Source organism: Aspergillus tubingensis, assembly GCF_013340325.1.
Source record: "Aspergillus tubingensis WU-2223L DNA, scaffold_8, whole genome shotgun sequence".
NCBI classification, from domain to species: domain Eukaryota; kingdom Fungi; phylum Ascomycota; class Eurotiomycetes; order Eurotiales; family Aspergillaceae; genus Aspergillus; species Aspergillus tubingensis.
The window spans coordinates 2,024,369-2,051,292 of NW_023336282.1; the positions used below are offsets into that span (position 1 = coordinate 2,024,369).

A 26,924-nucleotide genomic window follows, 5' to 3' on the forward strand; every position below is an offset into this window, starting at 1 on the left:
AGTTCCTGATCGTTGTACTTTGGCGACCATCCCCTGATTGAGTTATGAAGAATTGGGCATCTTGCTCTGTTTTGTTTCTCTGACCTGGAAAACTGTAGAAAGCTGCAATGAAATTCAGTCTCCCACATGTTCAAATATATGCTTGTTTTTTCGTGCAAGTACAAAGTCCGCTTGGCGTGACGATCCAGAAATGATCTGATGCTCGACTGTTCGGCTTCAGGGGACGACAAATGGCACATCAATGCGGTGTCTATCAACGGACAAAGAAACCAAAGGAGTCTTTTTTTAGCATTATCAGCAGTACGAAACCTGCAGAGTAGATTCCAAAGATCTTTGATATCGCTAGACTCCTCAGTAGTCCGGTTCCTATGCCAAGACTTCTCCGTGGGCCTTCTCCTGCTGATATCCACTAACCAATGCCGGTGAATTTCTGGATCCGGGGGTGTTAGTGGCTCATAAATAGTGCTTGCTTCTGCCCGCTGTTCCCAGCTCCTGTATCCTCTTACAATTACTTCTTCGTCCTCTTGCTTGGAGAGTCGTTGACCCTGTAATATATACCGCTCCCATAAAGGGTCAAAACGAAGGCGGACTCTGTCAGGTTGCCAGGAGAGGAAGATAGGATAATTATATAACCACTCGCCTTTCAATAGAACTAGGCTCCTTTCGTCAAGCCGGTTATTGAATGGCGTTCTGCTCATAACGATTGTCTGTCGGGTCGTGATATCCTTCATCGTGGCGTGCATTTTCTGTGGCGTTACCTTGTCTCGTGTGCTCCATATGATGTACAACATTTCGAATGGAATATGTAGGTTGCGATCCCGATAGTAGTCATGGGGGACTGCTTCACTGCTGTCATTGATGTTGTTGGAAAACAAGCCATTGGTTAGTACCCCGGCTTTAATGAACTTTTGCGCCTCCTCCAGTGCTTCTGCTGGTTGATGCAGAGTGTTGGTTGAGAATCCTTTGACAGCCATCAGAAGCCTCAGGCCGTAGCGTAATGAGTTGTCTGATTCAGTGTCGCGTTTGGAGGGGAATAACTTCTGGGCATTCAGTGTCCTTTCCCAAGGCGCGTTCATGTCGTCCAAAAACAAATGTCCTCCCAACTGGTAGAACAATGCTGTGTCGCGCGAGTGGAATTCAAATCGACTCTCCTGTGGCGATCTTGTCAATGCGAACATTTTTCCACCATTAATGTTCGGGTTCGTGGCCGGGAATCTATTAAAAACCTCCTGTCTTACCCTTTCCGGATCATACTTCTGTTGCAATCTTGTCATCTCTTCCTGATTGTATTCCATTCGTCCATTTTGGCTATACCTTCTTGCCAATCGGTATATACCTTCCTTTCTGGTCTCCGCATTCCATTTGAGCATCGTACTCAGAGCTTTCAATGAGCCCCAAATCCAGGCTTGGTCGTCTAGTCGGTAATAGTCCATTCCAACTCGGCGCCCGTGACTCCAGACGCATCCATTCCTCGCATCCTCCTGCTCAAGCTGTTGAAGCCATTTCACCACGGCAAAACCCTCGCCACTACCAGCTTCACTCAGAAGGTCAATAACATCTGAACCATTGTTGGTTTGATCAAAAACACGATGGTACTCATAAGCTTTAAGAATTTGAAACGGTGTATCGGTGGGCCCATCATTCAATAGACGTATTGATGGGGGCATGATTCTACCACTTATCCAGTAGTTGCGGGCATATTTTCCTTCACGTACCTCTGCCTTTAAGAGTACCCATCGGAGATGGCCCAAGCAAGCATCTCGTATGCGGTTTCGGAGTCCGTGGTCTTTCGGGATGTTTTCAGCGACCTCAACCAGAAACCTGAAAGCAAAGCTCGTGATCTGTCAGCTGTGGTATGTTCATGCCCGAGCGCGAGACTTACTAGCTAGCCGAGTGACAAATCCGGTGCCCCGACAAACCACCGCAAGTCAAAGCAAGTATTTGATCCTTTGCGAGTCCTTTCTCTCTTCCTTTTCTAGCTGCCTCGTAGTCCCATATGTAGTCGTCAGATACGGGAACCATGCAAACTGAAAGGATATTTTCCACATTTCTTTCCACAAAAAATTTAGATAGTGGACGTTTTCCGAGTGGAAATTCATTTGGTAGGCTAACTCCCTCCCCTATCGTTCGGCTGAAGTATTCGTTGATGTCCAAATCCTTAGCCGTCAATGTAAGAAGAGCGAGATTGTCTGCTTGCTTCGAAATGAGAGCCAGTCTGTAACCCACCACCAAGTCTGTATAGCCCCTTGGTTTGATTTGTATGTCTTCTGTTTCAATCCGGTCTATTGTCCACGGCTCTCCGTTCACAAAGAATCCCACCACTACGGTCACCCCGTCAGGCTGGCAGGGCTGTTCAGCGTCATTTGCTTCTGTGCGTCTTGCTTTGTGGCGATATGCTCCTAGACCTTTCGATGGAAACTCATGGATTTTGACAAAACCGTATCCGCCAGGTCCAGCACCTTCTGCGTAACGCTGGTCGTCATTGTCATCATCGTTGAACGGACAGTCTCGACTAATGAAGTCTAGTTCTCTGATACGAAAACCAAGGTCCTTTGCGAGAGATGTGCTGATATAGTCGCAGTTGCTCTTATTATGCATTCGGGAGTGTGCTATCACAACACCTTCTTTAACAGCCCATTGCTGTTCGAGTTTCCACCCCTCTGCCTCACTTGTCAGGCGAGGCCAACGACTGCGTAGCCACTGTATTCGCAGGTCATGGTTTAGTGTCGGGGCTTCTAAGCCTAGACCAAAGCCATATCCAATACGCTGCATATGCGTAAACGACTTATTGCGACGGTAAGCCAAGAAGGGCACGGGGAGCGATTCATGCTCAATCGAAAAAATAGACGACTGGCCACAGCCCAGATATCGCGATATCTGCATACACTCACCCCTATATGTCAAGCTCACAGTTGTACCTCCATCCCCAAAAGGCAGATGGATAGGCTTAGAGTTTTTCTTCTCACAGTCCCTGTCAGAATGATGCTCTGTTAGTTCCCCAGGCTGGGGCTCGTACAACGTGAAACCCGAAGGTTTCTGTGCGCAAATCTGTACCATACTGGTGAGCGATGCATGGATAACGGGGGGAAAGAATTTACCCACATATCGTTTAGCAATAACGGAGTCCCAAAACTGAGGGAGGTAGTCCGATAAGACAGTATTCTCTTCTAAGATATCTTTCTTGGCTTTTGTATCCCCGCTTAACTTGGGGAAGGCTGACGCGCTTTTCATTTTCCCCTTCTGTGGAGAAAGAGACTGGTTGGTTCCTTGTTAGATTACCTTTGTCCTTTGTGAGGGCCAATGTGCTTCTGAAATAATTTGCTATAGCCGCCCGGGAGCATTTCACGCATCGGTGGATACGGGTGACCACCTACTAAAATATCAACCCAGAAAGCCTCGTTTCTCATTGCTTATTCTGGCTACGTCAGCCGAAACTCCTTCTGGACCACCCGTCCGGTCGCCCCCATTTTGGTGCCCAATATCTTCCTAGTATCATTTGATCAAAGCCTGTCAGATATGCGGAGATTCTTCTCCTTTGTGCAGTTCAAGAGCCCCTTTGGCCCCGTTATTGGATACGGCCTGTATCCCTGCCTTTAAGAGACTTAATATCGCTCCGGACCCCCAGCTCCGATAAAGGTCATTTAGTAATCATTTAGGTTGGATAATGAATGTTTAACAGCCTTGCTTTCCAAACGCCATGAGTTCACTTTTCCCCGCTCGCCGCTCTATCTGTCTTTTGGTATATCATGATCAGTGACTCTGGTACACTAGTATACAATCTTCGAAACGAACGTACATGTTCTGCTATAGAAAAGAATCTTCATCGCATCTAGCCAATAGCTTTGCGAAGATAAGGTCGACTGAAATGATCTGACCACAAGTGGAGAACGGATGTTCGCAAAAAAGCAAATTGGTCAGCCTCAGCTCTAAGTGGTTCACGCCACCAACTCTCAAGTCCAATGAAAGAGATCAACTAGGGTCTGCAAATGGAAAAGTGCATTTTGACATTAGAGAGGAGGAGTAATCGGGCAGCAATCACGCCCAGTGAAAAGCAGTGTTGCAACTAGGAAAGACTAACACGCAACGACTTGGAAAATTGAACAAGAAGACGATTTGGTTCACAGTGAATTTTGCATTTATCTGGAGATCCCTTTCTGATGATTCTAGGTTAGCTCGCGTCTCAGAAACGACCTCCCAACCGGCCCCCACAAACAGAGTAAGGGGAAAGTAAAAAGAGACATCAAAGGCTGGGGGCTTCTGGTAAGATTTGGCGATGGGTGACTAGTGTACTTTCTAGCTACTCTAATGCACCACTCAACATGCATTCTACCAGAAGACTCAAAAGTTAATTGACATTACGAATAAGCATGTGCTTATCAGCGCCGGTAACTACCGAGCGTGGCGGAGAGTGTGGTACTTCGGCTTAAATTACCCCACAGGTACGCTTTCAAATTACCTTACAAAATGTTGATTTTGTAGTACTGACACTTGACTATGAGGTTCTTTGACATGACTATCATACCAGAATCTAAGTAAATCAGATATTTTGTCTATTTTGATCACTAGCGCGTAGGCTCTGAATTTGGGCCAGGAAGGGCCCAATGGACACTCCTGTCTAAATGTACCATCAGCGCGTAGGAGCTCGCAAAACAGAAGCTAAAATCTGGTCTAAGTGGCACTGAGAATAAAAGGTGAATGTCACGCATCAATTGGGTAACACCTTTTCTCGCACAGTCAACTCAGCCGGCCAATTTGTGTTCAACACACTTCCGATTGCATCAAACTCTTGCTGCCAGCCGCTAGGGTCAGGCGGCACCGATCCATTGGGGTCATAATTAACAGATTCTGCATCCACCTGCACTTCGTTACCCAGACTCATCGTACCTTCAGCAATGGCGTTGCCAAGGTTGTTCAGTAAGCCTGGACCCTCTGCCCAAGCATCAAAGGGATCTTCCCACACCTTCACCCGCAGATTTTGCGACCCTTTGCGGAAGAAGAATTTATCAGGCAGAGGCTCATGAATTGGCTGCATAGCTGCCTCAGGATAATCTATTAAACCTAGAATAAGCCCCTGATCTAGTTTGTCTTTGATCTTTTCTTTAGTTGCTTGATCAAAGTGTACGCTGTCCGCCGTGAGCGACGCGTTGGGGGCACGGAGCATCATGTGGCTAATGTGAGCTTGTTTATCTGTGCCGTAAAGGTAGAATGGTGTGAAGCTCTGGGGATAGTCTTGATCTCGATGCTGTAGGTTGAGAGGTCGGCTCTTCACGATTCTTTTTAGTGTCACGCCGGTATACAGCCTCCTACCCTACCGTTAGCTTCTTCGATCCTCAGCAAAATCAAGTGGGGTGATCTACCTGTGGCCATCTGCGTAAATATGTCCTAGGAAGAACAATCGGCGATCTAGCTTTTCCGGACAGTCGTGGAAGTGTGGAAAATAGGAAAGAGTTTCTTCTTCAGGAACTTCCGGTTCTGCTTCGCCTATATTGTGATCCTCATCTTTATCCTGACCTTCTTTCTTCCCCTTTTCTGTCATTAGTGGCCTTGAACTCTTCCATGCCAAGAGTTTCAACTTCTTTTCAAGATTGATGTTGTGATGTGACTCCAACGTTATCTGCTTGTATTTCCCACTTCTTTTCAAGCTCACGTAATCGTCTTTGTGCCAAATATCGGCGGTCACGATGATTTGTTCCTTCTTAGTCGCTTCATGGAAGGAGGGCTGGTAAACCAAAAACACCTCATCCGTACCCTGCATAAGGAACGATGCCTGCTGACGGCCCTGTTTGTTGCGTTCCCGACTGACAATCACCTCCTGCATCACCACTTTCTTAAACTCTCGCATCAACTCATCGATAAATTTCATATCCGTAGGAAATGGGCTCATGACGACATTTCTCAATACAAATAGATTTTGCGGCATCTTCTTCACGCCTAGTCGGTGCATGAACTCTTGTGCGCATTCGCCGTACAACTCAGGCTCGAATTCCGTCGAGGTCAAGTACAGCGGTCGCGTTGTCGGATTACTGTCTGAAGAGTTAACGGAGAATCTGTTAACAACCCTCTTCATGAGATTGTTTGCTTCTTCCAGATCCTCGTTCAGGTTTCCGTGCTCATCGAACCAGTTTAGAGCAAAGGCGTTGATGTTCAAGTCCGATCCCAACTCGCGGAGCAATTCCATCAGCTTTCCATCCTCATCTGCTGCAGCAATATCGTCATTTGACTTTCTTAGAATCTTGTCTCGAATGAGGTCCCTTTCTTTTCTTGCTTCTGTGGAGAAGTAACCGTTTCCATTCTCTGCGGGTGGTCGATTTAAGGGAACGCAGATGAACATCCTATCAGGGGTGTCATTCTCATCTCCTATCGCGGCCCAGTACGCTGATAACTAGATTTTGATTATTAGCCGGTGGCCCTGGCCCCTACTTGAGGTTAAATTACTTACTCTAGCACTGGTAAATGCCGCCTCTCCAAGGAGTGCTCCATAGCCGTATTGATCGAGACCGATGGTTTTGTTTGAGAGCCACGTCGACATTGCTGCAGCTCCTGGCTTACTGCGCGAATATTAGTCTCGTAGGAAAGCCGACACGACTCGGTGCTGCAAAGCTTTACTCACCTTCCCTCAACGCCGAAGATTCCCATACTGGAGTCTACATTTCCTTGAGAAAGGTAAGGGCTGGTCCAAGTAACCAAAAACCTCATTCGGCCATCCCGGTACACCAAGCTGCCTGCCGGGTATGGAACGTAACCGGCTTTGTGTGGGTCAACTGTAATAGAGTCCACGTGTTTGAGGGCTTTGAGGTCCTCAGCTGTTTGTCTTTTCAGGGTCAAACTTGGAACAAAACCTTTGGAGGTCGTTTGTTTCTTAAGGTCTTCAGCTTGTTGCTCTAGCTCTTTACCTCTCGGCAGCATGGTGGCGAAATACCCACCCCATGCCGCATCGGCGTGGAGCAAGAATGACATTCCCATCTTCTCGAAATCATCCCTGATCTTCACAATCTCCTTCAGGTTGTCAACAGCACCTTCTTCAGTTGATCCCATGATAGCAACAACCCCATACACGGGTCGCTTTTCGTCGTAACAGGTTTGAAGTTCCTTTCGTAGTTCTTCAATGTCGAGCCTCGCCTCTAGGTCTACTTTGATTCCATACATGAAGTCGGAGCCGAGACCAGCGATTGCTATTCCATTCACAGTGAGCGTCAGCGCGATCAGAAATGGGGAATCACTTACCGGCACCCTTGGGCCAAGAGTAATGACGAGTCTTTCCCACCATGTACCTGAATGGGAACTTCACGTCGTTTGTAACATCAGTTTCCAGGAAATCCTCTTCCAGTTGGCTTTTACTAATATTTTGGATATTGTAATCCACCATCACCTTGTCTAGGAAATCATTGGAAATATTATGGTGATCATATAGATGCTGGGGAATGCCAAGCACGGTGTCAGGCCGAAGATTTAGCAGCTCCCATGCGGTCATCTCATCAAATATCTTGGTCTCGCCCTGACAGTTCTCGATTTCGAACTTGCCGGTCAGGAATTGTAGCTTTCCTTTCTTGATAGCAAGGTAGAGCGATAGTGGGTAGTACTTCAGGTTGCGGGCTGGTAAGTCCTTCAGTAAGCTCCCATCTAGATATTCGCACGGGCTGCCTATACTTACCCACCCAGATAGACTCCAAATTGGCGATTGTCCCATCAGCAGTAATGTGACCCCATCCCCGGGGCGAAGCATTGGGGGCAACGTCGTACCCAAACATCTCGCAAAGCTGCTCTCCGGCTTTAATCTCCGCGTAGGTCGTGAATGGACTTGCTTCTAGAGCAACATTGTTCGGGTTGTACAGCATAGTCATGAAATAGCCCAGAAGAGCTGGCATGGTCATGTCGGTGCACATATGTCCTTCGTATCTAGGTGACCAGAACGGGACTGACTGCTGACCCATCAGGTGCGCAACCTTCTGTACCACCTCGCTAAAGTTCTTCACAATCAACTGGTACAGTTCCTTGTTCTTTACATCTTCCGGTATGAATGGCTTTAGCAAAGATTAGCTCCTCATTCGACAAGTCGTGTGGGCTATGCTTAGCTACTTACTTTATCAGTAGGAAAGTAAGCCAATCTAGCATTCTTCAGTTCTTCCAGTATAGTTTCGATATTCTTCTGGAAGTATTCGAGATTTCCCGCCTTAGGCCCTATGAAATAAGAGCTGATAATCTGGTGATTGCGATCACGCTGCTCAGGAGTACCGGCCGACATGTTTGGTAAAAAGACCTTAGGTATAGCAAATCAATAAGGACAGTTTTCACGATTCCAATCCTAAGCCTCTCGTGTGAAGTCTTCTCCTTTTCCTGAATAATGAACCAACATATTTGAGTGCCAGCGTCGAGCAGGGAAGTCGTCAAGCTGAGGGTGAATGTAACATTGCCGACCGGAACCTGTTCTTATGTGGAGAACATCCAGACTGGAATGTCACTCAGTGCACTCACAGCGTCATCAACGCAGCATGCATGGTCTCTTCAAGCCAGTCAAGACCATGTTCCTTGTTTTAAGCTGTCTTCAGCATCATGCTTATCGAGGACATCCCTTCCTGCATATTGACATCCCTTGTTCCACCCTTCTGACCCCCAAATTAGCCCTAAATACGTCCTACTATTCGGACATGCCCGTAGTTCCTGGCGCGTGCGCATGTAACCTTAATCACATATCTTAACTGGATTAAGGTTGCGGTCCTTTCCTCAGATAGGAGTGGCTTGACCTACCCTACGTCAATGTGTCTCATGGTACCGTGGAACACTTCCCAGATGAGGTAATCATGCAACATTTACCACAATGCATAGGTAGGCGCAAATAGGAGTTTGTTTATTTTCTTCTCATTAGCCATTTTATTCCTCTGTATTTAAGTCCTGATATTGGCATTATTCAGATCGATCAAGTTGTGAGTTACCATTTGTGTTGTTCGCGGCAGGGCGCATCAAGGCTATCCTCCATAAACCAATGCCAGACTCAATATCCATGAAGTCGCCAGATTAAAATCCTTTACTCTACAGCTTATACCCAATGCTATCATCATACCTTATCAATTGAGCTATTCCGGTCAGGTACCTGGGTACTCGTATCCCTAGCCAGGACGATACATGGCACGTGACATACAATCGTACACCCTCACCGCAACCAAGACACAAATGCATCACTACACATTCAAATAGATCGTCGCTGTCTAAAACGTTTCATATCATCATCCTGTAATACACATGCAACTCCCTCACCTCGACCCAATAAACTCGCTCAACTTCTCCTGGTTAAGAATCTCCCCCTCAACAAGCCTCCCCGTCTCCACAACCTCTCCATTAACAGACTCATATCGCACCAGCGCAGGAATGTTGTTCACATTCCATCTTGTCCGGTAGGCGTTCTGTAGGTCTTTCCATCTACAATACCCCGAGAAAGTAAGGCGGGTGGAGTTAGCAAGAACGGACCGACATGAAGTCTAAACAAGAAAATAGTGGAGAATAGAGTAGAGCATAACGTACTCAGGCTTCTGTCCAACCTCAACAACACCAACCTGTGGTCCATCGTTCCCGGAAAATGCCTCCTCAATTTTAGGCCATGCGGCACGGACATCCGGGCACCACGCTTGTCCGGTGGCCGGGTCTGCGGAGGACACGAAGGCGAGGAATATTTTCTTGTTGGTGGGGACCTCGAGGAGATTCGCCGAGGCGGGGAGCTGGAAGTTGGAGATGAGTGGCATATTTATGGTCTTTGTAGGTTTGAATATTTGGGTGTAGATGCGGAGTAATGATGAGGGGATGGGCATTTCAGCTGGGCTTGTAAGGGTGTACTAAAAATAAAAATGACAGTTTTTCTGTAAGTGGGCGGGCGGTGAAGGGTATATGGTGGGGGTTCTGCCGGGAGTTTGTAAAGAGAAGATGATGAGGATCACATGTTTTGTCTCTTCAAATGATTATAGCTGGGCTAGTTTTACAAAGTGAGGTGGCGATCACAAAGTGGTGGTAGAACGTAGAATTTATTCAAATTCGAAAAGATTGAGTGGTCCAGCAAGGACGATCACGTCCTACTTGACGGGAAGGGGAAAAAAATTTGGAAAGAAAAAGAATGACCAGACTGGGGCTCGATCCCAGGACCTTATCGGTGTTAACGATACGTGATAACCAACTACACCATCCGGCCATGCTTGTTGAATACTGTCACAGTATTTAGCTTCAAGAGGCAAAATTTCCTTCCTTACGTCGAAACGATCAATCAGAAGCAGAAAAATAATACCAACTAAGTAGTCCGTATTGTTAAAGCCAAGATTTTGATAGCTCTGTGTCCCAAGAAGCCCGAATATAGAATACACCTGCTGTCGTCAGCTTGTGTCATAGTAGTCGTGGATTAAATGTGGTAACTCATTCCTGTCATTCTTGCCCGTTTCCACTTCAATGTTCCGGTACGGAAAATATATACTACTGGGTTTGTCGAGAGGCAATCAAGTCGATATCCCCTATTGCCAGTGAATCGCACCAGGTTCTTTTTTCTTTTTCCTTTTTCCTTTTTTTTTTTTTTTTTCGAAATTATTATATATATATAAATATATATGTATTTCTACTGAAAAATAACAAGTCCAATATACATTCAACCCTGAAGAGAATATTTACTACCGCCGTTGATTGTCATTTGACCCCTGCAGTCATCAAAAACGAACTAGACAACGCCGCTTTCTCGTTGGGCGTGATCATATCGCCAAATCGCCCTCATGGGTACTAGCAGGACTGCCGATGCCAGAGCCATCACCAACGCACTAAACAATTGCATCCCCAAGAATCCGTTGCTTCCGCCATGCCCCTCCAAGGCACCACCGATAGGCGCACCGATCAATGCACCCAAACTAACAGCAAACCACTGCATGCCCATACGGGTCCCAATGACCGATGGAGTAGGCGAAATGACCGGATGAGCCATCAGAACCGGAGTAACGGCGAGGAAGCTGCCAGTGAAAACGCCGAGGAAGACAGAAAAGACAACACATCCGGCGACGGTGTGAACGCCCATCCAGCCAAAGAGAATAACGGCCGAAGCAGCCATGCTGGTATACAGAACCTTGCTGGGACCAAAACGAGAAACTAGCAGAGGGCAAACGACACGGCTGATACTGGAGCTCGCGTTGAATATCGACACTATATAGACGCTCAGGTCCATTGAAGTGTGCAGCACGGACTGGGCAAAGGAAGGCAGGAGGAATAGCGGGACGAAGTAGGACACGAAGAATAAGAAGTTCACTACTGCATAGGCGTCGAAACTCGACTCCTTCAGTGCATGCCAGTGGATGAGCCGGCGTGGCGGACTGGGTTTTGGATTGGTAGTGGCTATCAACAGCGGGACGGCGACACATGAGCAAGCCACCTGGATAAAAGCCAGGGTGCGTGCTGTCCAGGGGAAGCCGATCCGCGGCTGCAGCCGGATGAAGAGAATCGGGAAGACGGTTCCGCCTGGGTATCGGCAAAGTGAGCGAGACTGCATCAGAATCGAAACATTCGTAGATCAGGACAACGCACCAATAGTGGCCCCGGATGACAACAGACCGACGGCAATGCTGCGGCGTGTTGTGAAAAGGGTGGAAGCAAGTGACAAGGCGGGCACGTAGATCAGGCCACAGCCTATGCCACTACAAACGCCCTGCGATAAGAATACTTGATAATACTCTGTAGACAAGCTCAGCATCATGAATCCAATTACGTTCAGGAAACAGCCGACGGTCATCAGGGAGTGCAGGTATCCCTGATCGAAAAGCGGCCCCGCAAAAACGCCCGTAGAGACCATGAAAAAACCTTGGATAGTGCCTATCCAAGCGATGCGCGATGGGGAACTGGAGCGCAATAAGTCGGACTCGTAATACGCCTGGAAGGCGCCATATGCAGACGAGTAACCATAGGTTGTGGCGAAGAGTAGAAAAGAAGCAAACACAGCTGACCACCCAGCGACTCCTCCATTTGGCGGAGCAGTAGCATTAGCAGCAGCAGCAGAATGGCGCTGGTCTTGCTGGGGACTGGAACGTCCAGACTCCTTCGATTCCATTGCAAAGAAAGAAAAATAAGGCTTTCTACCCCAGATACTGAAGCTCTGTTGTGAGCGAGACATTTATGTTAGATGCGAGGATACGTGATCGAGAAAACCGGTGAACAGAAGACTCATGATTTTTATCCCTAGCTTTCAAATAACCCTTTTAGTAATCCGAAGAGGCAAATATGCAATTATTGAGAAAGCCGATATAGTCGCCATGATGTGGTTACACATGATAGTATTCTTCAGCTTCTCCGATCAATAATTCTGCAGCTACGGACAGCTATAGGACTATCAAAGCCGAGCTCCACTGATTGCCGGCCAATGAAAGCTCACCATGAGCATGTTGGAACCTGAGATCGATCGCGCAGATCATATGCGAGGCAGATCATCTGATAAGTTGGCTATGATCTGCGCCCAGCAGCGGCGAATGATTGGACAAGCGGTGAAGATCGTGCTGAAGAGTGCAGTTAAGTATGCAGAATAGCTATTCAAGCAGGTTTGCAGTGTGGCAATCGAGCTTAAAGAAATGAATCAAGGTAGACCTGCAGCAAAGCCCTTGTATTCGGATGCTTTCTATTTGACGCTGGTGTGAATTTAACCCACATCTTTAACCAGAAGGAGTAGCACTGAGCTCGAAAAACTTAGAAGTATTTAGCTACAAAGACACGTGTTCACAAAAGTCAGATTTACGTTTCGGAGTCGAACTGGTTCAATTTAATCCTACAGGTGTGACGCTCATTCAACCGTGTTTCCCGAGGATGCAGCCGACTTTATTGGACTGGATTGATCCTAGGGTAAATCAACAGTATATGCGTTAAGAATTTCCATTTCAATATTCGATGAGATATACATATTTAAACAATGATTCAGTGATCAACCAGGCCTGGGCGTCGTTCAGGGTAAGGCGTTGTTGATATGGCAAACGCTAGGTAAAGGTACGGTCGCGTTGAAAGTGTCCCATTTTGCTTTAGAGGACCCGCAGGCATCACTGGGAAATCAGCGACAAGGGGAAGAGGAGCACGAGGAGCAAGTTGGGTGAGCCACAACGGCCAGGGGCGATACGGCTCCCAGAAAAGCAGATGGACCGCGAACCATCTTGGTGAAGACAAAGTCAAACCCTTGATGAGATCGTTTACAAAGTTCGTGACATGAATGGTTTTCTAGAAATATATGCTCTTCTACAGCGGTTGCTTAATCATTCATCTTCTTCGTAACTATGATTCCCAGAGGCCTTGAAACCAGCTCTAACCTTGAAAATTGGGAGGACCGTCAATAGTCAAAAAGGCGTCTGAGTGGAAGTTGGTAGTCTCGCCTAGTCCTGCGAAGAGAGACTAACGGTGATGAGTCCAAGTGGAGGGGAATTACCTGTTCGAACAAAATCCGGATATTGAGCATGGAGTTCATCGAATACCAGATGATTCCTCGATCGTCTCGCCTGCCATACATTTCAGAGCTTGATTATCCGTGCCCATAGAGAATCTGGAACTCCTTTCAGTCGTTGAAAGACTAATCGATATGTAGTGGTGCTGCCGACAAGAGCCACCGGGTGCATCGTTATCAGAAACGACATGATTGAAGGACCTTAGGCTGGCTCTACCAGCATCCATGAAAGAAGATAAATCTAGCCCAAAGCACAAACATGAGCAAGCAGAATATTCGGTGCTTTTACATGACCATAACCTTGATGGAGAGCCTGTGGTGGACAAGCAGACCACATGCCGCTCCGACAGAAAGAGAGTAAGTCTTTTCGTTAGTAAAGATGAGGCCGTTGTCCTGTCAGTAATGAGATTACTAGTGTTGAATACTAGCAAGACAGGAGTGGCGCGGGCGTTGACCAAGGATACCCCTCTTGATTTCTTTGCTTTTTCTGCAATGTCACATTTCTCTTCTATCACGATCCACGCCGGTCCGATGCGCAGCGCGTAACCACAAGCCCTGCCGGACGGATCTGTCGGCACCAATCGCCACATATGATGGAACTTCAGGCACGTATTGTTAAGGATATCTTATAGCAAGAGCCAGCGGAATCGCGATCGAGGTAGAAGATGTGGAGGGCATCTGGTGCTTACTGTGCCAACCTGACAAATCAATCGCTTAATAACCTCTGATACTTATGCATAACTGTGCGAGACTGCATCTTATTGGTCAAATATCAGACGGGGCTGGATTCAGTAGTGAAGACTCAGTCAGTATCTCTGCAGCTTACATTTGGAAAGAGCCTCTTTTTATGGCGCCTGTTAGCCTTTGCGTTTTCGATGAACATATTCTAGTGTGGGGCTTACTATCATTAGGCTCACTAGAGCGCTCCAAATAAAGCATGATCATATGATGAACAGCAGTAAGACTGTGATTTGTTATAGGCAAAGGCATAATCAGTGCAATTTCTATATATCGATTCATGAAGCCTGGGATCGGATGGTAAATCCCTACCATCAAACTGCGCTTTTGCGCGGTGTAATAGTTACGCGAAACATATCACCAGCCACCGGCATTGGCACCGTTGCCCTTCCTTTTGAAGTATCAAGTCTAGGAAATGGATGGTTTTCAATCCCGCCAAGCACGTCCACGTCATAGCGGCACAAAACAATAGCAACAAAGTACATCACAAGCTGAGGTGCCATTGCCACGCCACCGCACTGATGAATTCCATCACTAAAGGGTTTGTAATACCTTGAATTTGCTAGTCCCGGATTATCAAGAAAGCGTTGATATTTGAACTCCTCCGCATCAAGACCCCAGTGGGATTTACTCATCTGCAGGCGGTTATAAGGGATGAGAAGAGTAGAACCCTTCCTTAGAAGATAGGGACCAATTTCTGTATCTTCGGAAACATGGCGAAATACGTGTGGACCGGAGTGGATGCGCATGGTTTCCTCAAAGGTGGCCTTGAGGATTGGACAGCACTCCAGCCGTGCTGGGATGTCGGCCGGCGTAATGGGGCTGTTTCTCAAAAATGACTCTTCACATTCTTCCCGTATCACTGATAGCAGACCAGGATTATGAAGAAGTCTGCACAAGAGCCAAAATGCAACAGTTGATGGATTGTCGAGCATGCTGTATTTAGTTTAGTGACAACCTCCAAGCGCTTGTTCCAAACGATAATGAGGGAATCATAAACTCACCCCCAATAAATCCAAACAAACATCTTTGCCAACTCTTCCTCTGAAACAGCTGCTGAGCGAATCTCATCTTCAGCCATAGTCACGAACTCTGCGCAACCAATCTTCGCTTCTCTGGGGAGGGCAAAGTATTTGGCAAGAATCTGAGCTAGCTTGTCACAGGCAGCGTAAGCTTTCGGGGCAAGAATCCTAGGACGCCTCGTAAAGATGGCGTATATGTTCGTCTGAAGGCGAAACATGTTGTCCACTACCTCTGGAAACATATCTAAACACACTTTTCCCATTGCACCATCACTGATGGTCACGATAAAGGCATCCACAATCCATTCGAATAATGAAACCTCGTCTGGCTCAGCAATAGATCTTCTCAGTGGATCAGAGGCAGCCAAAGGTGTAAGAGTCTTATCCATCTGTGCAAGTATAGTTAGGGTGAGAGGGTTACTCTGTGGCCGTGCTCGCAGAGCTCTTCGTACGTTCTGGGTGATTGAGCGAGGAATTGGCACTTTTCTTTTGGCAGTGAATGAGGACCACAAACGAGCTCTTGTTGGGCCTGGGATACCAGATGCTGCCATCATGGTATCAAGAAAATGGTTGTTGCCCATAGACTTGTTTTGCTTGTGAACCTCGGAAATCAGTCTTACATCTTGGACCACATATAGTGATTGACCGCCAACTTGAAGGCGAAAAGTACCATCCTCGGTTTCTAGATATGGGCTGTGGCTCTGTTAAGATTGGAATTGGTGTTCTTGCTCTGGGAGGGGCTTTACATGGCATTTGCTATCGTCTTATCGGTGTTTCTGAGGAATGAGAGCGTGTGGCCGACACCTGTATATATTTAGCCTTGTCTTGGAAAGGGTATTGTGAAGGTAATTGTAATCCAATTACTTGCCTGGGATCCAGTAAGGGATCAATGGTGGTTCTCGACGATGAACGTGTTGACTACTCCACTGTCTTATCGCATACCATAGACAGTATATAACAATCGCAACACCGACAACTACATAGTTGCTAGAACCAGACACGACCGCCATAACAGCCATGGTAGTTAGCGACCCTTTTGTTATGTGGTGAGCTTGATAAAAACAGGAAAAATGATGAATCATGGGGTAGCTTCCGGGTCCCAAATGGCATATATCATTTTTAGGTAAAGATATGGTCTCTAATACGAACGAGGGCAATTATGACATGTCAAAACAACTATTCCCTGACACTTGCCTTATAATGCATAGTATAAGCACAGGTGGTTTTGGAATATAGAAACATGAGATTCAGCTTCTCATGCGACCTTCAGCCCCCGGAGATATATGGCCAATACAAGGTTGAAACATTCTGCATCTTACGAACGCTGGATAAGCACACATACTTAATACAGCGCCCAATGTGCGAATTCTTGACTCGTTGAATAGGCTCATTAGTTACCGGTGAAATGGGAGCATGTCAAAAATGGCGTTCGGTGGGTCCCTGCAGAATACTAGTATATTGCAGGTCGGTCCAGACCGCGTGACTGACAGACACAATGCTTTCACAACCTGAAATATTTACTCAAGTCTAGGAACATCGATGGTCGAGATTTTTTGGGGGGGGAGGGGGGGGGGGGGGAAGTTGTGATTGTTAAACAAAAGTAACTGTTTTTCTAATGTCTGGCATTGTCCGATTTTGCGACACGAGCTAGGCCAGCAGGTGCGGTTTGAAGAAAAAAAGAATGACCTACGCAGGACTCGAACCTGCAATCTCTTGATCCGTAGTCAAGCGCCTTACCATTGGGCCAGCAGGCCAATTGTTGAATTTTTGATAAAAGCTTTTGCTAAATATATCAAGCCAATGGGCAAGGGCGATAGTTCTTTCCCTTTGGTTTTCTGAATTTACCCATGCTATTAAGCAATCACAAGAGTATTCACCCCAAGGTGATTATCATGCCCAGGTATATTATACTACCCTCTTTCTTATGCATTGAAATCAGTTGTTTTTTTTCGAATTAAAATTAGCCCTGTACTTTTTTCAAATTACTCATGGGGTCAGATAAAATGGGGTCAACAACTCGGCTCAATATACTCTGGTAGTACTAATCATAGTGCGTAGTAATACTTTTGTTACATATCGACGTGGTACTTTCATTAGCATATGCCACTGAATTTCTCAATAGCTGCTTCCTTGTCCGTCATGCACTAATTTTAGCTCATCCATTACCAACCTGAGCAGAAAGTAAGACGTGACTGACGCCAGCACCAAAGAAGAGAGGAGGGAACAGGCACGGCCGATGGACAGACAATAGGCTTACCAGCACCAGCGACGCTGCAAGGTTCAGCTTACATTGAAAGAAGGAAACTCTAGCCAACCTGGCCTTTTTGGCAAAGTGTCATTACCCTCCATACTCTGGCGTTTTCTGCAATGCAGAGCAATTGCTTCGAATGTCCTGCCGCGCAAACTTTATCTTTAAGCGGAGTTGTCTCCTGCCCAAGAACAAAAGAATGAAATAGAAAAAGACACAGTAAACAAATCAAAAAGCCCATTCTACCCCCAGATTATTATGCATGTCAGCCGTAGTCAAGAAAGACTCGTCCCCGAAGGACGAGAGTATATCCATGCGAAATAGTAGGGTATTATCGTCTCTTACCACCAATGAAGGAGGAAGTATTAGGAAGAAGCTAACAATATCAATAATATTAGAATTCTACGGAGCAGAAATAATCCATGCATGGTGCAATGAATGCTGTTATGCGCACTTCTATAGTGGCTCTTCCACGTTCTGTTCTATCGAACCTAATCATTAGGTTTCTCATATCTGATATACATTATATGAAGGTATAGTGGGAAAATATCGGATACCTTGTCGACTATTCTCTAAGCCAGTGCTCTTCCAAATTATAAGAAAGAGTTGAACAAGCGGTGTATATCTTTATTGCATCTGTCTTGCTGTTTGCAGGGAGCGGCCACGGACGGGTGATGACAAGGTTCGGGAGGCAGTTACCGCCAATTTGGTCGGGATCCGGTCACACCGCATCTTTTCATGCCATCGGCCATTAGAACCTGCAAAAACACGCAATTGCACTGAAATCTAGGGAACTGTAGGTACCGGTAGACCACCTTACTACGTAAGCGTCCCACAGCTTCAGACATGCGTGAAAAGCCTCTTCCCATTCATTGACAACTGAATGATTTAGTCATGAACGTTTAGACTGGCAAGTGAAGTTGCGCATAATGTATAGTAACGCGAGGAGACGCCTGTGTAGAAAGCCTGATAATCTTGACAGTAGCACCTACTCTATTGTGGATTGCCAGCCTTGTAAGATATTCAAATTTAGAGCGACTGACATCTGTGGCTCCGACTGACTATCTCGGGGGCCAATGTGATGTGTTCTGGAAGTATGCAATGTTGGATCCAGGATATTGTGAACTACACAGCATAACAATGTTACTGTCCGTCAAGGAGTGGTGGGATTGTGTGGTATTATTCTTTCACATGAATGCTCACAGATATTGTGACTTACAGTTTTGCGCCATGGGTAGAGACTTAGACTCGATATGCACATATATGCCGCAGGTCGTAGCTCAGCTCCATGCCGTGATAAGCGAAGGATGTGATGTAACTTCCTGCTTTCAAGGTTGTCACAGGCTAACATGAAATCAAACCTACCCTGACTTGGATAAGGAGGTGCCTCAATCCATCCATGGCCCTGACAAATTCCTGTGATAAGACTGCTCCTGCCTAATATGGACTGAGAAATGGCCCAGGCAGCATCCAACCAAGCGGAGGCCATGGGTATGTGACAAACACAACAACCACACTACACGTGGACTGTTTGCTCCCTGTAGCCCGCGATTCGTTCATTACTATGTGCTAATTCTCAGTCCGGTACTCAATCCTCGAGTAATCTGCTTTTCATTTGCGGGAACTACGGAAGTGCTGTCCGCACATGTTTGTTTGCCCCTGACGCTGCATAACCCGCGGTTTGCCAGGCTAATAAGATTGCGCATCGCCTTTTCGGGCGCTGTCGTTATTCAAGAACGAACCAAGTCCACGGCTATATTTCAGTCGCAAGTATCGCTGCGAACTAATGACACTGCGGCCACAATCATCGGAATAATACTATGGACGGCTTTGACGCTACTCAAGCTCCAGCGGCTTACAGAGCCGTTGAGCCCATTGTTAATATTCTCACTTTAACCATGACGTTGGGCTGGCTAGTCAACTACGCTGGCATGATTCATATTTCTTTCAAAGAGAAGACATACGCAATGGGCATTATGCCTCTCTGTTGCAACATTGCCTGGGAATTTTCTTACGGAGTAATATACCCACCAAAGAATCGATTGGAACTGATCGTTACGGTAACTGCGCTTATAGTCAACGTCGCGATCATGTACAGCGCCATGAGACACTCACCCAATGAATGGTCCCACGCACCCTTGGTCCAACGGAACCTTCGGTACATCTTTGCCGTGTGTACTCTTGGCTTCCTGGCTGGACACATAGCTTTTGCGGCATACATTGGTCCTGCAGTTTCATATACATGGAGTGCGGCGTTTTGCCAATTGCTTCTCGGCACCGGTGGTCTGTGTCAGTTGCTCTGTCGGGGAAGTAGTCGCGGGGCGTCGAATCTTCTGTGGTAAAACACCTCACATGGTCTAAACCCAGCGCGAAGCTGACTTTCCTATTACTTGTAGGATATCGAGGTTTATCGGTTCTCTTAGCGTAGTGGGTATGGCTGCGTTACGTTGGAGGTACTGGCCTGAGGCATTTGCCTGGCTGGACAATCCTCTGATTTTGTGGTCGGCGGGGATGTTTCTCTTTCTAGACTTGTCATATGGCCTTTGCTCTTGGTACATCCTGAGAGTCGAAAAGAAGGAGGCATTGAGACAAGAACACCTTGCTAAGTCTCAATGATTGGTGATCCACTAGTACTTTGAGTCGACATTTGGGATCGCCGGGGGATACAAGGATTGCCACGTCATGCAGGAAGAAATGACAGCCCGGCTACCATAAGCAAACAACATTGGGTCTCTTCATTGTACTTGGACAACAATCGGGACAGTTGATAGCATATGTGGTTCTTTCTGTAACGCACGGTGGCAGACTGGCCTGCTGCTGTGTTTATCGTGGGCACAGCCATTGAAGTCACCGGGTAGTTATTATTATCTGTACCTCTTCGCTATTCTCTTTCATCATCTCTTCATACACCAGACAGACTTCGATAATTGTCGGAGGGTCATTCTCAGGTCTCACCCTTGCCCATTGTCTTTACCCTGCAAGCATCCCACATATCGTCCAAGTAAAAAACCCAGACCCGGCGCCGCAAGTATGGGAATATGCCCAAAAGAGCTCGAATTTTATATTAACTCGGGATTTGTGAGAAGAACAAGAGTTACGCGATGCTCCTGACAACGCCGATTGTCATCTACCCTGGAGGTGAAAGGCTCGTACTTAAAGGTCATGCGAAAACGTTAGAGTCACTTGCTGCAAGACACAATATATAGCCGCTTATCAAGAAATACACAGGTTGGGGTATCCTATTGCATTCATCGATCGACAAAATGTCCTGCAAGTCCTCTACGAAGGGTATCCCGGTTTTCAGCGAAAGTAATACTTGCCTAGAGCTTCGACGACTGGGCTACTGCCACTACGGCCAATGAGAAGATCTACGAAGGCTATATTGTAGTTGGAGCGGATGGCGTAAATAGTCGTGGAGGGCCGACATCTGAGAGGCCGCTGATCGATTACAGCTCAAGAACGAACTGGTATGACCGGAAATTATATAGTCTTTTCCACAAACGATTACTTACATTCCCATACAGCTCTAGTTACGGAGTATTCTGGGTCTGACACGTCACAAGAGGCTTTCAACAACGAGTCTGGCAGCCTGAAGTTATGTTTAAATGACGTAACTATACAACCCACAGGTATAGTTAGACCAACATAAACTCCAGTTATTGCTCCTGATAATGTAGAAGTCCATCATCGATTCGTGAATCATTATGTGTTGAGGATGCAGTCAGAGCCAGGAACTCGGATACTCCGGTACAGTCTCCCAGAGTTGGGGAGTTAAGACCATATGGCTCCCCTTCCCAATAAACCGCGATGATTGGCTATGTCTAATTCTGTTATTCACTTCAGCTTCTACCTTCTCTCGAGGCCTGGGTAAGTGCTTGGTTGTATATCTGCCACCGATTAGGCAAAAGGAGTACATCCTGTACACAACATTGAACTATCTCCTCTGGCAATGACCGAACTACATACACTTCGAACGAGCCTCCACGCTGCGGTCAGAAAAGCTTTTCCCCTATATCTTTTGTAGCTGAACAGCTAGCCTTCTCGGCTCGGGTCATGGACACATCCCTAGAGATGCACTTTTTCGGCCCGGACAAGTACCTCCCGGGATGTGCCCTGGTGCCCACCTCCATGACCTTCAGGTCATGGACGCCTGCCAATTCCACCTGATACTGATGGAACATGGCTGCAGAGTCGTTCCGGACATCGAAGGAAGACTTTGGGAATCATAAATGATTCCAGGATGGATCGCAGAGTGGTTCCCGTAGTTGCTGCATGATTAAACGCTGTGGCCCCGAGAGTACGAATGTCTACTAAGTAGATATGATTATGTGGGTATAAGAATATTTGAATAATAGAGATCCGGCCCTCTCGACCGAGGTTCATACCTTCTAGGTCGATGTATATAGAGGGGGGAGTAGCTGGAGTATCCATTAAGGCTTCGATAACCTCGCATATGCCTTCGCGGGTATCGATAAAAGAGATCGAGACCTCACTACGAAAAAATTGCTTCCTCGGCCGAAGGCTTTCCTGTGATCAGGACTTTGTGCTCCTCCTTGTCTCGGTGGTCGTTCGACGTTCTCTTCCCCCCTCCCCCATCCCTGTGTGCTCCTACCGCAGCTGCAGATTTCGGTACATCTGTAGACAATGGATTGTGTTAGTGTTGCCAATAAACGAGTAGTGGGCTTGATTGCTTACCAGGCATAATAATGGTAAATTTCGAAGGGTTGTCGTACGCTTCCAAATCTATTAGAGAATAAGATTCCGAAGATGTTTTGTTTCAAGCATACATAGTACGTGAACAAGGCTTGAGAGCATTTGGGAAGTGATCTGAGACCTTTTATATAATATGACGAGGACACCATCATTGGTAGCGCCGAGACTGAAGTCACCAAATTCGCCTTTGTCGTTGAAAGGCTCACGGACAGTAACAAAGTCAGCAGGTTAATGTCGCTCTCAGCCATCCACTGGTCTTATATATTGTGAATTCTAGACCCGCGTCGTTATGATGTGAAATCCACAAAAGAATGACCATCTTTCCTCGGCCATTTTGAAAATCCTTGTAACATCACGCCAGGGACAGCATCTTGTGGAATGGTTTAAAGTGTATATATAGTTCGAATATTTAGCCCTCTTCCCCAGCCCAGGCAGAACATAGGCAGTGGTATGGATGAGATGCACAAACTATAATTAACGAGTCGAGTACACGATATGCCTTTGAGGGTGTATTGTGATTCGGAAAGCCTGTGCGCCCTGCGGTGGAAGGTGAATCTTCGATATTCGAGGTGCTAGGGTCTCGGCGTAGATTGAACGGTATCATTATAAGCTGTAGAGAAAAAGAAACAAGTTTGATCGCGATAGGCTTAGATAATTTGCCTCCATTTCAGACTCAGCTTTATATAGTATCTTCGATCTTCTGTACCTAGTTTTGGTCAAAGATTAAATTGTTTTTGACGAAACATCGTGACATGAACATATTCCTCACCTGTAAAAGATGGTCATATTCTCATGACTGCATTTGCGTGGTTAGTTTCTCCCATATTGAGTGGCGATGGATACCACTGTCAGAATATTCAGACGTGGAGTCGGATTGCTGGCGCCCTGGGTCCTTGAATAAGCCCTCGAAAGGAGAAAGATTACTGAAGTGAAAGCTGCAGACATGGCACGTAGACGGAAAGTGATTTGGTGAAGTGTCTGCCTACAGTGAATGTTTACACATATCGAATAGTTTCAGAATCATGGCACTCACAGTCAGTCACAGAAAATGAATGCTGGCGGATATTACCTTGAATTTTGCGGTAATCCACATGGGGTAAAAAAAGTGGTAGGCAGCCGGCTTGAATTAGGTAGTTTCTTCATAAGTATAATCCAGTTACTGGCTGCTAAAGCAAGCCATCAATCCCCACTCAGGATCCCTCAGTATTCCTAACCGCGGATAATAAACTGCATAATGTGCCCAGCAAAGCGAAAGTCCGCAAAAAAGCGAAGAATAAAAGAAAACCATCAACCCTGCTTCTTTCCGCTGATTTTCTGTTTAATGGTTCGATATCGAGCAACTGACTTTCTCAAAATTAATGCAGCAAGCTCTCCTGAACCTTCCATACGTTCTCCAGCTCGCTTTTGAATGTCGATGTATTGCCGGCGGCTTTCATCGTGCTCACCCAGACAGACCACGATCCCGGCGTACTTTAACAGTATTGCGTTCATGATCAATCGACACATTCTTCCATTACCGTCGGCAAAAGGATGAATCATCACAAAGTCGTTGCAGTACTTGGCAGCCAAGGTGAATGGATCAAGGACATGGGTAGATTCAAACTTATGAATATCTCTCTCGAACTCGGCAACCAGCTCTTTCATCTTCGCGGGCACATATCTAGGCGAAACAAAATTCGTATTCCCGGCATGAACATGTACCTTTCTATACCTGCCCGAGTATTCTGTCCAAGGGATGCCCCCAGCCGTGTCGATACACTCCGTCAGAATCTGGTGGGTATGGAGAATCAGGTTCTCGGAAAGCGGTTTGTCCTTGACAACCACTTCATCTATCAAAAAGTTCAGTGCCAGCGCATGTTGGACTACCTCTCGCCGGCTTCGGATGATATGAGATGCTGGGGTCTTAGAGTGGATCGCCTCGATCAGTTTCTTCTCGTAATGTGTTTCTCTGAAGAAGCGCACATCTTGATTAGCTATCGTCACAACAGGTATCTACCTTTTGAAATCCTTACTTTTCAGGTATTTTTTCTGGATCCACGAATTCTCCTCGAAAGATACGTTCGCAGATTTTGTTGGTCTCTTCCAGGTTGAGGCCAGCACGTTCGATGTAGTTGCTGCCGAAGATCACGGTACCCAAATATCGTGTCAGAGTATCACTGATGAGTGCAGTACCAACACTGCCCTTTTCTTCCAGCTTTTCTTGGATAATTTTATAGATATCTGTAGCTTTCTTGAACAAGTCCTTCGGGGAATCGTCATGGAGGGGAATGTACGCCCGTGCAGATGAGTCCATGGATATTGTGTAGATTAGACGGCTTTCGGCCACACGGAAGATCTTTGATATAGAGGGGGGCCAGCCACAAGTCGTAAAAGCACTGCTGATGGCGCTTCGCATACTGGCGGATGTTGTCATGCTTGCAGCCGGGGAGATGGACAGGTTGTCAAAGAGTCCAGCGATCTGCTTTCGCCGAGGAGAGACTGATCTTTCACGGTCTTTGCTGAACCGAGGTATGTTCTCCGTGGGTGCAGCTTGACTATCAGATGGTAGACCAGTGAGGAAGTTGCGAGGGAGGATAGTTGTATTCGAGTCACAAACTCGGGGGTAATTTTCGGGTCATGATCATGTCACTATGATGCTTCTATACCCATCAAAGTAGATTCACTAGCTTCATTCACAGAAGCTAAACAGGAAAGAGCAACATAGCATGAGTAACACATTACTGCGGCTTAAGGTGAGGCCATTCACCCGCCTATGGTATTGTATTGCCGATCAGCAGATATTCCTCAAGCAGCAAATGACCGTTGGGGATCTACAGAGAATTACAATACGTCGCTGCTGGAAAATGACTGAGCATGGAGTTCCTCTGACAACACGGTACCTGACTTACTCCGCTATCAAAGTTTAGCGTATTCTAATAGACGAGTTACGGCATAATTTTATGACTAGCCTAGTGCTCCGTGCTGGAGCGAACGAATCTAATTCTAAGCAAATGAAGAAGAAGAAAACGAAGTCAAAGCAGATGGTGGTTCAATTTGTTGTTTCAGTAGGATGCTTGTTGAATGCTTGCTAGTTACATAGAATGCTTGCTAAAAGGAGGTGTCCGACGGCTGCTTGCTGCCTCCGATATGGAAGGCACGTTGCAGGGATCCCGCTCTCGCGTAGTCGTTGTCCTCAACGATAGTGTCGTCGTAAATAGGAGGTCTTTAAGTATGCAGATTAGCCTCGACGGGTGGTAAGACGTATGGTAAACAGGCGAGTGAGCGTCGACGGAGAGTAAGACGTGCGAGTGAGTATCGTCGGATGGCAGACAGGCGAAGATGTATTTAAGTTTGCTTTGCAGCGCGCAGGGCGTCCTCCACTACCTTTTTGCCCGCTTTGTCATTTGGATGGAGAGCCATTGCTTCCTTTACGGTGGCCTCAGCAATCAAGAACGGGCCGAGATTGTTAATTCGTCTGCGAACGCCGCCAAGCGTGTGGAAAGGTTATTAATCTTCCGTTGCATATCGGCCGCTCCTTGGATGGCCTTAAGAACAGGACGGGTCCATATGCCATAGATTACACATCAAAGACCACATTATCATGGAATTTCACTCATATCGAACTGCAAAGATTCCGTTCAGGAAAGTCTTGGTACAATCGTTACCTGAAGACCCAAGCTAGATATGCTCCTGGAGGATCGGGGATGCTCCCACACATGCTGTGTTCTCTGAGGACACTTAAAGTTCATATATGGGATGTGAATCTAAGCAAAGTCAAGCACAGTGTTTTGGACAGAGAATCCAGACCCACTTGTCTACATAGCGCTCGATTAGACTGCTCGTATTTCTATTGTGGTCTCTGTCTTATTCTAGTCCATGGTATTCGTCACTCTTCCGAGCCTCTATACCATGACATGTATCCGCTTCACATCCATCATCTGGAGGAGATCGGAAGTCTTTATTCACCCAAAGCAAATCAGTGATCGTTACAAGTACTACATATTTATATTCTGTGAAGAAAGAAGCACATACGACCACAGGGTGTGGAAAACAGGGCTTCCCGTCCGCTCAGCCGTACTTAAGCCACACGCCGGGAGGTTAGTAGTTGGGTGGGTGACCACCAGCGAATCCCTTCTGTTGTATGTCCGTGTTCACCTCTTTTTTTTGGATTTGTTGGGTTTAGTGCCCTCGCCGCTTTACCTTCACGCGGCTCACCCTCCTTCCCCTAAAGCTGCCTGAAGCCATTTAAATTTTACCCATTACGCCATTATAACCCCGCCCGTCTGAATCGTCCTTTCGGACGCAATCTTCTCATCCAGTGATTTCCGGCCGTCAATCGTCCTGGATTACATCTTCTCTTTATTTCTTTTTCTTCTGGTCATCTTTCTTTCTATCTTTTTTTCCTCTTTCCCGGTTTCTTACGATCTCTACTATAATATTGTTTCTGTAGCTTCGTCTTTTTCTGGCACACACATTCGAGCCGAAATATTACGCGTTTGGTATTAATTATATGGCCTATGTTTATAGTAGTAAACACATATGAATTCGATTTTACATTTTTTCGAGAGCGCTTCGTGACAAATGGAACAAGCTAAAGACGGATTTCGAACGTTATGGGACCTTAGAAACCAAAATATTCGACACATTCCGGTCCTTTGCGATTACTTAGGTGTGAATGAACAATTCCTGAGTCATTTTAGCCCATGGCCTTTCAAATGAGTCTCAAAAAGGAAGGCTAGATGACACTCGCAAGGTAGGTACAGACTGAGTGGAAGAGAATTATCAGTGTTCTAGAACC

At 46.5% G+C, this 26,924-nt stretch overlaps 6 protein-coding genes and 3 non-coding genes across 9 annotated transcripts; 1 reads left to right on the forward strand and 8 right to left on the reverse strand.

The window, feature by feature from the left end:
• Positions 1-409: 409 nt before the first annotated feature.
• Positions 410-3,231, reverse strand: AtWU_07038 (pyridoxal-dependent decarboxylase domain protein; the record flags this gene model as incomplete). The annotated part of the gene is made up of 4 exons (XM_035502147.1): positions 410-430; positions 507-1,833; positions 1,883-3,048; positions 3,103-3,231. 4 exons carry the CDS (start codon positions 3,229-3,231, stop codon positions 410-412), a joined length of 2,643 nt encoding a protein of 880 aa, XP_035358040.1.
• Positions 3,232-4,705: 1,474 nt separating this feature from the next.
• Positions 4,706-8,242, reverse strand: AtWU_07039 (pyridoxal phosphate-dependent decarboxylase family protein; the record flags this gene model as incomplete). The annotated part of the gene is made up of 7 exons (XM_035502148.1): positions 4,706-5,303; positions 5,358-6,382; positions 6,440-6,548; positions 6,611-7,172; positions 7,225-7,593; positions 7,652-8,021; positions 8,081-8,242. The coding sequence occupies 7 exons, from the start codon at positions 8,240-8,242 to the stop codon at positions 4,706-4,708; spliced, it is 3,195 nt and encodes a 1,064-aa protein (XP_035358041.1).
• Positions 8,243-9,248: 1,006 nt separating this feature from the next.
• Positions 9,249-9,800, reverse strand: AtWU_07040 (thioredoxin-like protein; the record flags this gene model as incomplete). Its single annotated transcript, XM_035502149.1, has 2 exons — positions 9,249-9,414; positions 9,517-9,800. 2 exons carry the CDS (start codon positions 9,798-9,800, stop codon positions 9,249-9,251), a joined length of 450 nt encoding a protein of 149 aa, XP_035358042.1.
• Positions 9,801-10,100: 300 nt separating this feature from the next.
• Positions 10,101-10,174, reverse strand: AtWU_t187. Its single transcript has one exon. It is a non-coding gene; the product is annotated as a tRNA-Val (tRNA).
• Positions 10,175-10,687: 513 nt separating this feature from the next.
• Positions 10,688-12,058, reverse strand: AtWU_07041 (putative MFS monocarboxylate transporter; the record flags this gene model as incomplete). Its single annotated transcript, XM_035502150.1, has 2 exons — positions 10,688-11,472; positions 11,539-12,058. 2 exons carry the CDS (start codon positions 12,056-12,058, stop codon positions 10,688-10,690), a joined length of 1,305 nt encoding a protein of 434 aa, XP_035358043.1.
• Positions 12,059-14,478: 2,420 nt separating this feature from the next.
• Positions 14,479-15,575, reverse strand: AtWU_07042 (cytochrome P450; the record flags this gene model as incomplete). Its single annotated transcript, XM_035502151.1, has 2 exons — positions 14,479-15,100; positions 15,169-15,575. 2 exons carry the CDS (start codon positions 15,573-15,575, stop codon positions 14,479-14,481), a joined length of 1,029 nt encoding a protein of 342 aa, XP_035358044.1.
• Positions 15,576-16,868: 1,293 nt separating this feature from the next.
• Positions 16,869-16,940, reverse strand: AtWU_t188. Its single transcript has one exon. It is a non-coding gene; the product is annotated as a tRNA-Arg (tRNA).
• Positions 16,941-23,434: 6,494 nt separating this feature from the next.
• Positions 23,435-24,542, reverse strand: AtWU_07043 (Fic family protein; the record flags this gene model as incomplete). Its single annotated transcript, XM_035502152.1, has 2 exons — positions 23,435-24,095; positions 24,160-24,542. The coding sequence occupies 2 exons, from the start codon at positions 24,540-24,542 to the stop codon at positions 23,435-23,437; spliced, it is 1,044 nt and encodes a 347-aa protein (XP_035358045.1).
• A 1,614-nt stretch (positions 24,543-26,156) lies between these two features.
• Positions 26,157-26,272, forward strand: AtWU_r41. The gene has a single exon (XR_004775223.1). It is a non-coding gene; the product is annotated as a 5S ribosomal RNA (ribosomal RNA).
• The last annotated feature ends 652 nt before the right edge of the window (positions 26,273-26,924 follow it).